Here is a 14,429-nt window from a genome sequence, read left to right as displayed (position 1 = left end):
AATCAAAAAGCCAAACAGAGGAGGCTTTGAATTGTGTCATGGGGGTCAGAGTTACTTCCAGCTGTCTGTGCGTGGGATAGGCTTTCTTACAGGGAAAAGAATTGAGCTGCCATACAAATGCACTGACTACATTGGACCACAAAGTACTTGGGGCCTGAGTGGCTTTTTTCATGTTGATGCACCTGCGAGGGAGATGTGAGAAGAAAGGGGGGGAACTAATGCCTTCCTGAAGGAGAGGGGGAAGACTCCTTATCCTATCTGGGTGATGCCTGAAATGCAGTGTTGAAGTAAGCAGTGCCTGTGTCTGTATGGTGTACAAAATAATTGATGTAGGAAGGGAAGAATCACTGCAGTGACAGCGCAAGTCAGCCTTTGCAGTTAAGAGCTGCTTAAGCCATACAGAGCTCTTTCATGTTCAGCACTTGGGCATATTTTCACCTTTTTAAGCAAAACTTTTCTGTATTTTGATCCATGTCCAAGTATTTGTGGGCTGTTATAGCCAAAGGGATCACATTATTGCTGTTTTTTAAAATGAAGGCAATAAAGAGTGAAAACTCGTTTTTGCTGATTTGGTTTAAAAAGTTGGGGTTTTCCTTAACAGCTGTGGGATCTCCATGCATAGACGTGGTTGGGCTTGATGATCTCAAAGGTCTTTTCCAACCTAAATGATTCTATGGTTCTGTGGAAAGGGGTGTGAAAACCTGGCAGGGAAGTCTATCTGCACTGGTGCATTTCAATTTCAGCTGCTTGGCAAGAAATTATCTTGATTTGGCTGGATTGTAAGAATTTCAATTTTTTTTTGGCATGAATGCTTTCTCCATTAATGTTGGCAATATATGTCTGTGCATAAAAGTTTCTGGAACAAACATGTATGTTTGTGTAAGACCCCATGTAGTGCAGCACAGGTTTTGTTGTCTTTTTTTTTTTATACTTTAAACAATACCCCCAAGCCTGGGGGTAATACACAGAAATGTCAATGTTGTAAAATTGTATTTGAACTGCACAGATACAGGGAGATTGAGTTGACCTGACAGGTCTTTGCTGCATCTGAGTGGTTACTAAAGCCACAAAAAGGTGTACATATGACTGAAGTCCCTAAGGAGTGCTCAAGCCTAGGAAAACTATTCTCCCTTCCTGTTGGTTTGACAGACCCACTAAAGCTGGTCTGTGCTGCATAGAACAGGACAAGTTGAGAATTCACTCTCTGTCCTGGCTGTCTGTGCTCTAAGTTGCCTATTTAGCTTGAGCTATGCTCAGTAATGGCTCATCCCAAACCAGATGATGGCAAGTGAAAGAATCACTTGACACTGGAAAAAGGTTGCCTCCTCCCAAGGCAGAGCTATGCACTTATAATTTCCATCTTGTTATTCTATCAGGCTGACTCAAAGTCTGGGAACCATTGATATTCAAGCTGTAGGCTTACAAAAAAGACTAGATTATACGCAAGTCCTGGATGGTTGAGTGCATAAGCACTAGCACACTATAAAATGGTAGAAATGGTTTAGTGTGAGGTGTCCCTACCCTTGCCGGGGGTTTGGAACTAGATGATCTTAAGGTCCTTTCCAACCCTAACTATTCTATGATTCCATAAATGTTTACAGAGTGTCTCATGGGTTCTAACGAAAACACAAAAGTGATGTACTGAAGGTTGAGGTTGCTTAGAAAACATACACATCTTGGTCTGTTAACATGGTGATACAAGTATATAGATGACTTCTGCAGTGGATATATTTTCTTGGGTATATGTGATATGGGAGGTTATTTCTATCATGTAACTTTTTCCCTTTCTCCAGCTTCCTTTAGGTGGCTTGAGGCAAGAACAGTGACTCAGAGTAGCAGGCAGTTACTTCATATTCTTTTCCATAGTAATTTGTGCTTTTTCAATGTCAGGGAGTTTACTTTTCTCCTGACAACTCCAAGTTGCTCATGACCTCGGTGCCTGTTGTTCAAGTGAAAAGTCACTTTAACAGTTGTCTTCCACGTGAACTGAATCTCCTTGTCTGTCAACCCCACTATACGCTATAGTCGTTCCAGGTGTGGATGCTTGCTAAATATTCTGTAAGACTATGGGAGGGGAGTCCTAGTGGGTGAATTAGGAAGTTCTTGCCCTCACTAGCAGTCGATCTGAATGTGTGAGTAATTGTTCCTGTTCTGAGTTATTGTCATGCTAATACAACAAAAAACATTGCCTCTGACAGTAGTAGTGCAAGTGGGCTTCTGGTTCACAGCCACGGTATCTTCATGTGAAAATGGCTTAGGGAACATTGTTTGGACCTGCCTGTTTCACTCTTACTAGTGATAAGATAAAAATGCAATTTTTAAGTTAAAACTAGTTGAGACAGAAAAATCGGTTTAAGTTTTATGAGTGTGCCCTGGGAAAGGAAGGATTACTGGAGAGGAGTTTTTTGGCTTTAAAATGATGTCCCGTTGGGTATATATACTCTCAAGGTATTCTGTTGGGTGATGCTGTCTGCATTCAGTGGCTGTCTTGGAAAAAGAAAGTGGATATTCATGATGGGCTGTAAAACATGGTAGAGAAGCATGCCAATGCACTTTTCATCAAGGCTCTGAGAATATTCTGCAACCAAGGATATTCTCTTTGATGGTGCTGCAGTGTGAGTTCCTGATCTGAAGGCATTGCCATCTAGAGGGATTAGAGAAGCAGTTACTTGACCTCTTTGATCCCTCTGTGACATGCTCTGCATGAAGAACTATTACAGTTACATGCCTTTTTTGAAAGCATGGAATTTAATAGTTTTTGAAGAAAAGAATAAATTATATCTAATGAGCATACTTCATACCTTAGGCTCCAAAGTAACAATATCCTGTACATCTCATAATATTACAGGAGACCCCAGGTCTCTGAAATAGCTTGGTTTTCTGTTCTATGTTAAAATGTTTTTTTAAGGAATACAAACTGTTTGTTCAAAACTTTCAAGTATGTAAAATAGTTATTTAAGGAATAAGTTATTCCTTGTTTACCAGGAGCAAACAGGCCAGTGGAACAAATGTTCAGTGTGATGAACGGTGTATGGAGTGAGAGGGAAAATTAAATGAGGGGAGACAAGTATTAGGGTTATTCTTCTGCCCAAAGGGAATGGCAGTGAAACTTTTGCCATAAGCTACTTTGAAACACTGAGACCTACTGAGAATCCTCCAAATTAAGAAATAGATTTGGTAGTTTCAGAATAAGAAGCTGGCAGCTGGGAAGTGAGCATGGTGTTCTTAATAAAGTGCAATTTTTGTCTTTTATTTGACTATTTCATGACCTTTAAAAAAATAATCAGAAATATCCCTGCCTTTTGATTTTTGAAATATGGTGAGTGTAATTACAGGGCTCTTGCCTATTGTGTTTTTTTTTCTTGTATGTGTGATGAAAGAACTGTACTAACTTGAACAACAGGGGAGTAATTATACTTCCCTCTATTTGCAAAGCCCTTAATACTGTACTGGGTGCTGCTACAGTGTGGACTTAGTGACAGTTTGGCCTTAGTAACCCAGTGAAGAAATGATTGTGTAGTTCACAGAGCTGTTTTATTGAGGTTATCTTAAACAGACCCCTCAGTTCAAAGGTTAGTTTGGTATTTTTGTCTATTTGCTGCATTTATTCTGTCACTGTTTAATACTCTTCAGTAGCTTAATGGCTAACTTTGTACAAAAACTGCTATAAGACTCTCTTTAGGAAAAATGTATTTCACAAATTATAATTGCTTACTGCCTCTGTTCTTCACACACACACACACACACACACACACGCACACACACGAGACTAAAAGAAACCTCCTGAACCTGAAGCATTCCAAGTTCTGCCAGATTTCACATAATGGTTTGGATAAAGTGCTGTGGCTTACATCCACTTCTAATTTTCTCTACTGTTGGCTTCTGGGTTGCTGCTTTAAATCTGAAAAGCAATTCTGTAATTACTTGGTGGAGAAGCATTCATCAGAACAATATGAATAAACTCATTATCACACTGGTAATTTTTTTATGCCAGGTCTCTTCCTATTTTGTGTAACTTCAGAATTAGTCACCTTTCCAGTTGTTCTATAAGTACCTTTTGCAGTTTTGGGTTGGTTTCTCAATCTGTAAAGCCAACCGTGCTGATTACATACTGCTCGCTGCTTTGTTACAGTGTGAAGTGTCATCCTAAACAAACAGCACGCCTTAGCTGTGGTTTCTGGGATCTTGCAGAAGCAGAGCAACCCATTTTGACAAAAAAAACCCAAAACAAACCAACAACAAAAAAAAACCAACAGCTTTTATTCAAAGATTTCTTTAAAGGGCAAAATCTTCATTCTTGTAAATTAAGCAGAATTGGGGATTTTTTTTTTTTTTTTTTTCCTGAGAAATCAGTTGTTCTAACTTTTAAAGAAAAGTACTGCTTATCCATGTTACTGGTAATACCCAGTAACAGGAAAACTCTGAGCACGAGTTGACTGGGAAATGGTAAGTATTTTTTCTTCCAAATTTTGTTTGTTTCCTTGCAGTTAAGCATAAACTCAAATGCAGTGAGGAAGAGGGGAAAATGACAACAGAGTGTGTCTTGCTTGTTTCTGTCAACCTCCTTTACTTCAGTGGATCTCTGAGGTTGAAATTGAATTACCAGCACACTTTTGCTTTCTGTGAATTAGATTACCTGCTGTGGAAATGCATAAAATTAATGATCTGTGGAAGAGGTGTTTAGGCTTTTCTCACTTTATAAAACTGCAAATGCAGGTATGTGTGTATAAAATAGTCTACATGCCTCTGTTTTCCATCTCTGCCCTTCTTTCCCCCTTCTAATGGTCTCATACTTTTGTAATTGGAACTAATATAAGGGAAGGCTGAAGGCAGTTATTGCTACCTCTAGGAGGGGCTGGCCTATGCACCTTTCCTCCAAATTTTGACTGCTGTGTGCATCTGATAGCCATGGAGATGGTGGGAAGCTCGGCTTTTCTGTCATGGACTCCTCCCTCCAACTGATTTTTGCTGTGTAACTTTGCATTTTAGGTTACTGCCCACTTTGCTGATGTCTAGCGTTACCTTTGTCCATAACATATGCAAAAAGCAGTTGTAACAAACTGTAAGTTTTAAAAGTCACTGTATTCAAACAAGGGGGAAAAAAGGCAATTCTAGACTAATCACATCTTAGTTTACATGCCGCCACTATTTTATTTTCTAATTTTGCAATGTAACAAAGATCTTCCTTTGCAGTTTCTTCCAGCTTAGCTTGCCCCCAGGCAAAAATTTTGCCTCACTTAACATTATGCCACTGTTCAAGTGCTGTGTAAAGATGCTCCAAGTTAGGGATTGAAATCCAGATCCCTCTGAGTGTGAAGGAAATTAGGCTCAGTCTGAATCCAAGCTGGGGCAGTAGATAATACAATGAACAGGCGAACAAAGCCGAACAGAGTGTAAACTAAACACTTTTCCCTGTGGTCCATGTCTAAATATTGAGATTTATAGTTCCTATGGAATCCTCCTCTGGTTTAAACTTTTAATTATGAAAGACTTGTGGTCAGAAGACGTGGAGTGCTCTCACATATGAATGAGAGAAAAGTTCTTTTTCCACGATTTTGCTATTAGAAGACATTGCCACAGCATTGCAATTAGTGAATGCCTTGATGCAGGCATTGTGAGAAAAAAGATTTGCGATTGACCATCCCTTTCTAACAGCTCTGCAGTGAATGCTGGTGCCAGGTTCTGCGCAGGTAAGTTACAGAAGAAGAGGTTTTCTTTTGAACAAAAAGAATAAGGAGAAATACACAGTGGGGCAGCAATCTCCAGACTTCTGTTATCTCAGGAAATGACCTGTGTAGGATGTATGACCTGAAACTAAAAAGGTGATTGCGTGATGACTGCAACAAGGGGAAAGTGCCAGGTTATGAGCACCAATGGTTTGGGGAGGGAGAGGGGAGGAAGAGCGGGGGGCTTCTTCTAAGTCCAAGGGTATTGCTTGATGCATGCTTGCTATGTAAAATGTTACTGCTGTTAGTATAAACTGTATTCTTTCTGTCTGTCTTCTCTCTCTTCTGGACTTGGCCGGGCCATGTACAAATCCCAATCATTCAACAGTACTGGAGAGTAGATAGTATTTACCTCAATAATGGTAGTTTCTTTTCGATTCTTTTTAACCCTCAATTCAGATGACGGTTCGAAGCCAACACCTACCATGGAAACCCAGCCGATTTTTGATGGAGAAGGTAAGAACATCCCTCAAAATACTAATAACAAAAAAAGCTACTTCCCTCTCCCTTTTCCTGAGGATTTATGGCTCAAATGCTTTCTTTATCCTGCAAAGCAGAAAAGCCAGTGAATCTCATAAGTTATCCAAATTTCACAGTGCCCTTGGGACCTGAGGCATTTTCCCTAATCCTTTTACATCCTCCCCTCTTCCCTGGAATCCAACAATAACACCAGTTGATGAGATTCCTGAGGTAACCTTGGAGGAAAAGGTGTCACAGCAAAAAAAAAAATGTTCATCAAGTCAGACATGGCAACTTTCCTAGACTGTCCATATTCCCTTGCTCTCTCCACCCTCATGATACCAGTGCTGGGAGTTTCATAACCTCTGCAGTGCATTACAGCTTCACAAAAGGGAGGGCAGTGCTAAACCACAGCTTGTGAATACTGAGTTGGAAGAAAATTGCTGGGAGGTTTCTTTATTTAACAATTACTTTTATTGACGCACATACTATTTAAGCAAATGAAGTCAGTATCTTGGGCCCACTTAATTCACAGCCCACCAAGGCAGTTTCCTTCTCAAATGGGCTGATCTTGTGATTGTATAACTTTGGAAAAGGAATATTGGATGTTAGTCCATTGAAAGCCTTGAAACAAGGATAAAAAGGTTGTCATCACAGAGGGCTCGAGGCTTTTGTACATACAAAAATAAATACCAGTGGGGGTAGTGGTCCTTGGGTAGTGAATGGGCTGCTTATGCCTTGCATATTACTTAGAAGTAGTGCAAGTTTTCTACATCTTTAAATCCACAACCATTATGGTCAAGCTATGGGCTGCAGCTTGAACCACTTTGTGACCCACCTGAATCTGTGGACCAGAAGGCAATGAAGGAAAACCTATGACTTTTCATACCTGACTGTTGTATTTGAAACTTTTTTTAAACTGGATCAAAGTCAGAAATGGGGACTACTGAGCAAGAGTAGGTGGTGCTGCTGCCTACTCTTGCTTTCTTGTAAAAACAGGTGATGGGGTGGGCGGGGGTTATTGCTAAAATAAGCTTATTTAATGGGAAGATGCTGTAGTCCTGTCACTTCCATTTAGTGACTGTAGGTTTGTAAGAATCTTCTTGTGAGCTTTGAGAAACAAAGCAAAGCCCTCACAGCAAAAAGCATTTTAAAATAAACAAAGGAGACTGAAGCCATGCTATCTCTTGTTTATATCAAAAGACAGTTCCTCCTGGCAGCAAGCTGATGTTGTATTAAATTGCTGTTTGTAATCACAAATTTCTGGTCTTTAAGTTTTCCCCTGAGAGGGTGCCCATAGATATTCAAAGGAAAGAATGCACCAGTAGAACACAGGAGTGAGCTGATCTGGTTAATACAGCCTGTTTGCAAGCTCCCTCTTAGGAGAGACTTTACATTTTGGTCATTCACATAGAACTGGGCAAAGTTCTTGAGAAACGGTGCCGTGAACAGATCTTATCTGGCCCTTCTGGTGACAGGCAGAGTCAGAAAAGAAGTCATCTTCTGTGAAAAACATTTTCAATGAAAAAGCTTTGCATTGATTTGTAAATGGAATCAAGTCTGATAAATGGACTTGAACTGTATGATGAAAGATTGCCTCTCACAAATCTTGCAATATATTATGCAAGACCTTATCTCCTAGACTTCTAGAGAGAATGACTAATGCAATGGCTTCCTGTTGTTTTAGCAGTGTCCCTCATGACTTGGGAGAAGAGAATTTGACAGGCAGATTAAGCTATGCACCAATGAATAACCTCTGCTAAGTTTGTCACTCTGTATTTTTGTCATCCCTGTTAGTTAAATAGGACTCACTAGTTTTCAGTGTTGGTTGTAGCTATAAGCACAACAAAATCCATTCTGGGTCTGAACAAAAGTTTGTGTAATCTACTACCTTTAAGCATACTGTCCTCAATAGTGACTTAAAGTGGGTACATCAGGAACAGCATAAGTGTATAGCCTGGGGAAGACTTAAAAGTGGCCTAATAGCAGCCTTCCAATATCTACAGAGAAGTTTATTAAGAAGAGGGAGTGGGGATTTTCACAGGAATGTGCGATGTGAGACAACAGTCATAAATTGAAACAAAATGGTTGGACAGGATATAAGGAAAAACTTAGTCACCATGAGAACAAGAAGGCAGTGGAACAGATTGTCCGAAGAGGTGAAACTCTGTCTTCCTTTCCGTGCCAGTTAAAGGCATGAGCAACCTGGTCTGTTCTTATAGCTGACCCTGTCTGGAGCAGAAGGTTGGACTGGATGCTTCAGGGTGTCATCCTGAAAGAATCGCTTCATTCTATCTGAGTAAACATGTCACGGCACTTCAGTAGCATACTCTCCCAGTGTCTTGGGTAGGTCTTCCTGAGGAATGGCTTGTACTTGGTGTCTGACGCATCACATGGCATAAAAGGACGAAACAGTTGTCCATCCACATGTCAGGTGTATAGACGTTCAAAGGAGTTAAAGACAAAATCCCATTTAATTTCAGTGGGCTGGAGACGTGCTGGGCTTCTGAAAACCTGTGCATTCAAAGTCAGGCAACCAGGATGGAGCTGGTAGGAACTTGAATGGACAATAAAAATGTGGAATTTCTTTTCGTGCTTCATTTTTGGGTGTCTACTTTCAATCCACAAGGGGCTAAATTTTTTCAAAGAGCATTACATACGTTCAGCTGCCGCTGAAATATGTGATACCTCTTGGATGTCAGCATCTCCAAGGTGAAGGTTCACCTTTCTCATGTTTTCACCTACATTAGAGGGTAATGAAAACTCACATTTCAGATATAATTTCCCCTCCCACTCCCTACCATCCTCCCTGAAGGCATAACAGAGCAGTGCCAGAGATAATGTATATCAGATAATTTAAACTCTCCTGTCCAAGGCTTGAATCATAAAGCAGCCATCTCTTTAAAAATTATTTCACTTCATTACAATGCAGATCTTGGTGATGTTTGTAGTGAATCTCCTCTTAAGACAAGATTTTTCTTTGCAGTATTTTATTAATGGTCCTTGCTATAGTTTTGAATTAAAAAAGTTCCATTCCCTTCTGCACTTCTAGGCTTTGTTTTCTTTTCATACACCCTCCATTTAGTTTCAATCTGTAAGTTGTTTTTTGTTTCCTAAAGAATAACTTCAAATATCTTCCTTTTTTCTAAACTTTACCTTTTAACTCAGTGGGAATCTACTCTTTCCACAGATCTGTTGCTCAGAGGAGTCTATGTTGCTTACCTGTATTCCAAAAATTCTTTGGCCTCTTTGACTTTGGTTGTCCCTCCTTTTTCCACTGTAGACATAACCAGTCCATATAGTGCAGAGTCAGAGCTAAGTTTCACCCCAGACTTAGGAGGTTTGATCTTGCATTTTTGGTTTATGTACTTTTTCTACTTCTGTGCTTCTCCCCTTTCTACCTCTCACCCAGTGTTTAATTTGACATAGATCTTCCCTCAAAAGGCTCAAAGTATATAGGTATATATATTTATAGGAGCGCATCATGACTAAGTGATGATAAAATAGTGTAGTGGAACCTTCAGATAAGGCAGTCTTTGTTAAGCAAGCTTTTACTACTGCTGGAATATCAATGTCAAACCTATACTTCCATATGAAAAAATGCCCTGAACATGATTTCAATAATGTCTATAATGAATGTAGCTGAAAACATTTAGGAAGGAAAAATTCCCTTTCACTTTCCTTCATGCTTTTGTAATGTATAATCAGTTTCTCTTGTAGTCAGCTAGCTTTTCCTTGGCAGATCAGATCCATGTAAATGTCACAAAGGAGCCGGAAAAGCCTTGTAAAAACTTCTTAGAGGGACTTAAGGCAAACTGCAGGACCTAGTATTTAAGGCATGCTCTTGTGGAAACTGAAAAAGTTTCGGAAGATACCAGTTCTGAAAATGTCTTTCTTTAGGAAAACCTTTCCTTTAGGAGCTCTAGCCCATGTGTTGAGTACTGCTTTGTTCAGTTCTAATCAAATGCTGATTTGGTGTCATTTCTGCAGCTTAGGGCAGGTTCTGTGTTTTGAAGTAGATTGTAACACTTCAGAGGAGGTGCTCTAAGCACTTTTTTTCCACAAATATATGTTTGGATATCGTGGTTGTAGTGCATCAGATACACTTTTCTAACCAGAACTTGTTTTTTTAACAGACTTCCTTTCATGTCTTTCCAGAAATATCTTAATTTCTCTGCCTATTACTTCAGATTTTGTTCTTGCTTGTTTTAGGGAACTGACTGTGGTCAGCTCTTCTTGTGCTGTTAAGGTTATATTTAAGGTCTCAATTGACTTTTTAAATCAGTATATACTGAAAACCAATATATACTATAGCACACAATATAACCTTTGAGATCTGTAAGACTTCAGGGGAAAGGCCTTAGACTTGAGAACTTAAGAGGTGGGGGGTGGAGGGGAGGTACTGTCTGGAATGGGAAGATAATGAGATAACCTTGTAGAAGACTAACAAATGTTGCTTCGTAAGAGGTGGAAGACCTCACTAGGGAATAAGCCAATCTCTATGAAGATGATGGATCAGTTAAGGCATGATTGTAGCAAGCATCTTGTCTTCTTTGAAGAGAGGCTGAGTTTGTGTTGTTCAGCCTTGAAAAGAGAAGGCGTCAGGGAGACCATAGAGCAGCCTTATGGTACCTAAAGGGGGCCTATAGGAAAGGTAAGGAGGGAGTTTTTACAAGGGCAGGTAGTGACAGGACAAGGGGTAATGGCATTAAACTGAAAGAGTGTAGATTTAGATTAGATATAAGGAAGAAATCCTTTACTGCAAAGGTGGTGAGGCACTGGCACAGATTGCTCAGAGAAGCTGTGGATGCCCCATCCCTGGCAGTGTTTGAGGCCAGGTTGGATGGGGCTTTGAGCAACCTGGTCTAGTGGAAAGTGTCTCTGCTCATGGCAGGGGGTTGGAACTAGATGAGCTTTAAGGTCCCTTCCAACCCAAACCGTTCTATGAGTAACAACCACGTATATTTACTAGTTGCTGTAGGTTTTTTAAGGCTGTTATTTTTTCTCTTTCAGAAATCACAGCACCCACCCTTTGGATTAAGCACTTGGTCATCAAAGATTCCAAATTGAACAGCTCCAATATAAGGAATTCAGGTAATGGTCTAATGAAGAAAAAAAAAATAAAATTCTTTCAACTAGGCTGCAGTCCCTCACAGTCTTGTCTTGTTTCACTCTTCTTTCATTGTACCTGTCCTGCTGCTTTTCAGTGTTGCAGGGTTTGAAGTGCAGGCTGTAAGAGAATTTCAGATAGTGTCCTTTTTTGTGTCCAGAAGGCCACAGTCGATGTGTAATGAGAGATGTTTGTGTTTCCCCAAACCCTATCGGGGGAACCTCTGATTTCTTCATCTGTTGATTCATCCCAGCCAGCTGTCATCTTTATTCTGTTTGTTCAGCAGTCTTTCATGGATGTACGAACTGATGCATTTAGCTCTGAATTTTGAGCTGTGGTTTTAGTCTGAGCAGTTGAGAAATTACAGAGAGGGGCTTCTTTTCTAGCAATTTCAAGATTCTTCTGTGCGGGTTATATTTTTTGCTGGAGAAAAGATTGGATTATTTCACAACTGCAAGTAGGTTATTTATGTTTGGATCTAAGTAAATGCTGAAATTATTTTCATGGGTAATAGGGTGGGTAAGGGAAGACCCAAGCATAAAAAAAACATCAAATAAAAATTCATGACCATGTGTGGGAACAGGGGCAGCAGGAAGATGTGAAGGTGAGATGTAAAGCTTGAGGTTGGAGATGAGGGTGAAACTGCGTGGAGTCACTGAAATCACTAGAAACTGGAATAATCTGAAGAGGGAAGTTAGGGATTCTTGATGAGGATGGTTTCTATCTGATATATTTTAACTGAAGTGGGGGAAAGAAAAAAGGTAGATGGAATATCAAAAGAAGAAAATTGCCTTAAGCCATGGGTTTACTTTTAAGGTTTAAATAGGAGCTGCTACTATTGCATATATTTTATGAAATAATATATGCCTAGAGCAGCAGTTGGGAATAACTCCAGTCCCCAGACAGATAAATTGGGATAGCTTGAAGTACTTCAGCACCTGATATGTCTGGATTAGCCAGAGAGCATTCATAGTGCTCAGCAGTACCCTTAACCTTCCCAACTGCAGGGTGAAATCAGTGCTAGGTTAGGTGAGAATATTTTGCTGCAGAGTGTAGAATTGCTCTTCACAGAAGCACATCCATCATTGGCCAGACCCCAGTTTTAGCAACAGTCTTCTGTTGCCTCACTTCCTGACATTTTTTGTAGCAGGGTGGTCCATGTAGAAACTGTAGGTGTATCAGCATTCTTCTTTAAGGATGTATTTCACGGTAGAGTAAATGCAGCTTATGTTTTGTAAGCTGCTGGGACAATAGTGCAATTGAAGGTGATGGTTTAATATTAAAATCTTATGTAATGGGTCCTACCTATCTTGGAGACCATTCTTTCTGATGCAGCAAACCTGGTAGCTGCGATGGAAGGAAGAGTTCCTAGATTTGGGCTCTAGGAAGCTGGAAAGGGACTTGGGAGCAGGAGGGTCTTTTGCTTGCGAGCCTGCCTCCCACCCTTTCTTGGCTTGACAGTACCAAAGCAGGCTGGCTTTCACATTGTAAAGTCAGTTGGTTAGTTCAGGTGTTTAGTCATGAAGCTGCCTGATGTAAGCCAGGTATTTTGTTTATTGAAGAGTTCCTTTTCTGAGTTTACTTTTGTCCACTTTTTTTTTTTTTTTTTTCCAATTAGTTCTGATATTCCATCAAGGTTGTTATGGGTGTATGCTACAAATCGAAAAGAAATGATCTTCTGGAAGATTCAGGAGTTCCTATGAGGTGGTTTCTACGGTAATCTCAAAGGAGATGTGTGGCCGGCCTTACTGACTGCCGTGACAGACACTCATTTGCTGCGTGATCTCATTAGGAGACTGGGTTGCAAATTGTATCCCCCAGTTTCCACATTAGGCCTTACAAATAAACAGCCATTTCTTTTTTTTTACACCAAATTACTGATATCAAGAAGTGCTGTCTAGGGCTATGGTTCACCTGATATTAGGTGTGGACTGCTTTAGTCTGTTTCTTTCAACCAGTGAAGCCTAGTACACCCTTCTTTGGTGTCTCTCATTCCTTTTATCCCTTGTCATATACATAGGGCGGGTGAGACTGAACAATAAAGAGTTGGGAGAATGAGTATAATTTAGAATTGGGTTCTTCAAATGTCTTCAAATCTGTCTTGGCTGAAGATGATGAAAGAGCTGTCATGAAACGGGCATGCAAAATTAGGGGATGTTTTTAATTGCTTTTGGCTGTTGTCAGCTTGAAATATTAATGCTCAGCACATTTCTGATTTTTCGTTTATTTTTCAAGGGTTAAAGTAAGTTTTAAAAGCACAAGATTGGATATTTGAGTTTGGTATTCCCTCAGCTACATTGTCACTCTGAGCTTGCACTTACTGTCTTGAGGTAGATACAGCCTGGTATCCTCTTGCAACAATTTAGTTGGGATGACTGTAATTAGAGAAGAGAAAAGATCTAGTGGATCATCTAATCTACTGCTTTAGGGCTAGTGAATGTGCTGTATGAAGAGCAGCATTTTCTAGTGTAGCATAAATGCCTTAGGCAATAAAGATTTCACATCTTCCTACAGAAAGCTGCTCTGCTGTTTGAACTTAATCCCAGGATTTTTCTTTTTGCAATATCCAGCCTAACTCTTCTTTTATTTGTGTTCTTTTTCATTAGTCTTGAGTTCTTGAAAGCCTGCCCTATTCCTTGGAGTTTGTATACTGTAACACTTAACCCTGATCTCTCTCCTCGCTGCAGTGGTTAAATAGCCCTGTCCTTTGCAGTGAAGTTCAGCAGATACTGCTGTCAGAGGGCATGTCCTGCTCTCTAATTAGCACAGACACTGGATGTCTTGGAAAGCTAGCATCATCACTATATCAATCACGAAGAGAATTTAAGAATTGCTATATGAATATAAATAGGCTCTGTAATTTGCTGCCATTGTCTCTAGTCAGTGTTAGTCAGGTAGCTGACCATTTCAGAGCTGGTGGTACTCCATGGTACATATGCAGCCTGGAGCCCAAGGAGCTGCATTTGAAATCTGAGTGTTCCACATTCCGTGTAGTATTAACAAATAGAACAGGTTCTCCTAAACAGTCCTCACTTTTGGAGTGTGTATGTTTTGCTTGGCATGTGTAAATGCTAATTAAGCCTGGGGATCAGGAAAAGCAGAATGACTGTAGCCTGGTGATTAGAGCATTTGAC

General features: G+C 40.1%; 1 protein-coding gene across 7 annotated transcripts in view; it reads left to right on the top strand.

Moving 5' to 3' along the window:
- Positions 1-14,429, top strand: part of SMOC1 (SPARC related modular calcium binding 1) — a 138,608-nt gene that overhangs the window by 81,327 nt on the left and 42,852 nt on the right. For 6 of the 7 annotated variants that reach the window (XM_062619183.1, XM_062619182.1, XM_062619181.1 and 3 more), the window contains exons 6-7: positions 6,093-6,182; positions 11,199-11,279. In XM_062619183.1, coding sequence (XP_062475167.1) covers positions 6,093-6,182; positions 11,199-11,279 — 171 coding nt within the window. The remainder of the gene's footprint in view (positions 1-6,092; positions 6,183-11,198; positions 11,280-14,429) is intronic. The other variant, XM_062619179.1, reaches the window with a different exon arrangement.

The sequence above is a fragment of the Pezoporus occidentalis genome, unplaced genomic scaffold (assembly GCF_034315485.1).
Source record: "Pezoporus occidentalis ecotype Australia unplaced genomic scaffold, CSIRO_AGI_Poc_V1 ctg21, whole genome shotgun sequence".
NCBI classification, from domain to species: domain Eukaryota; kingdom Metazoa; phylum Chordata; class Aves; order Psittaciformes; family Psittacidae; genus Pezoporus; species Pezoporus occidentalis.
This window is presented reverse-complemented; position numbering and strand designations above follow the sequence as displayed.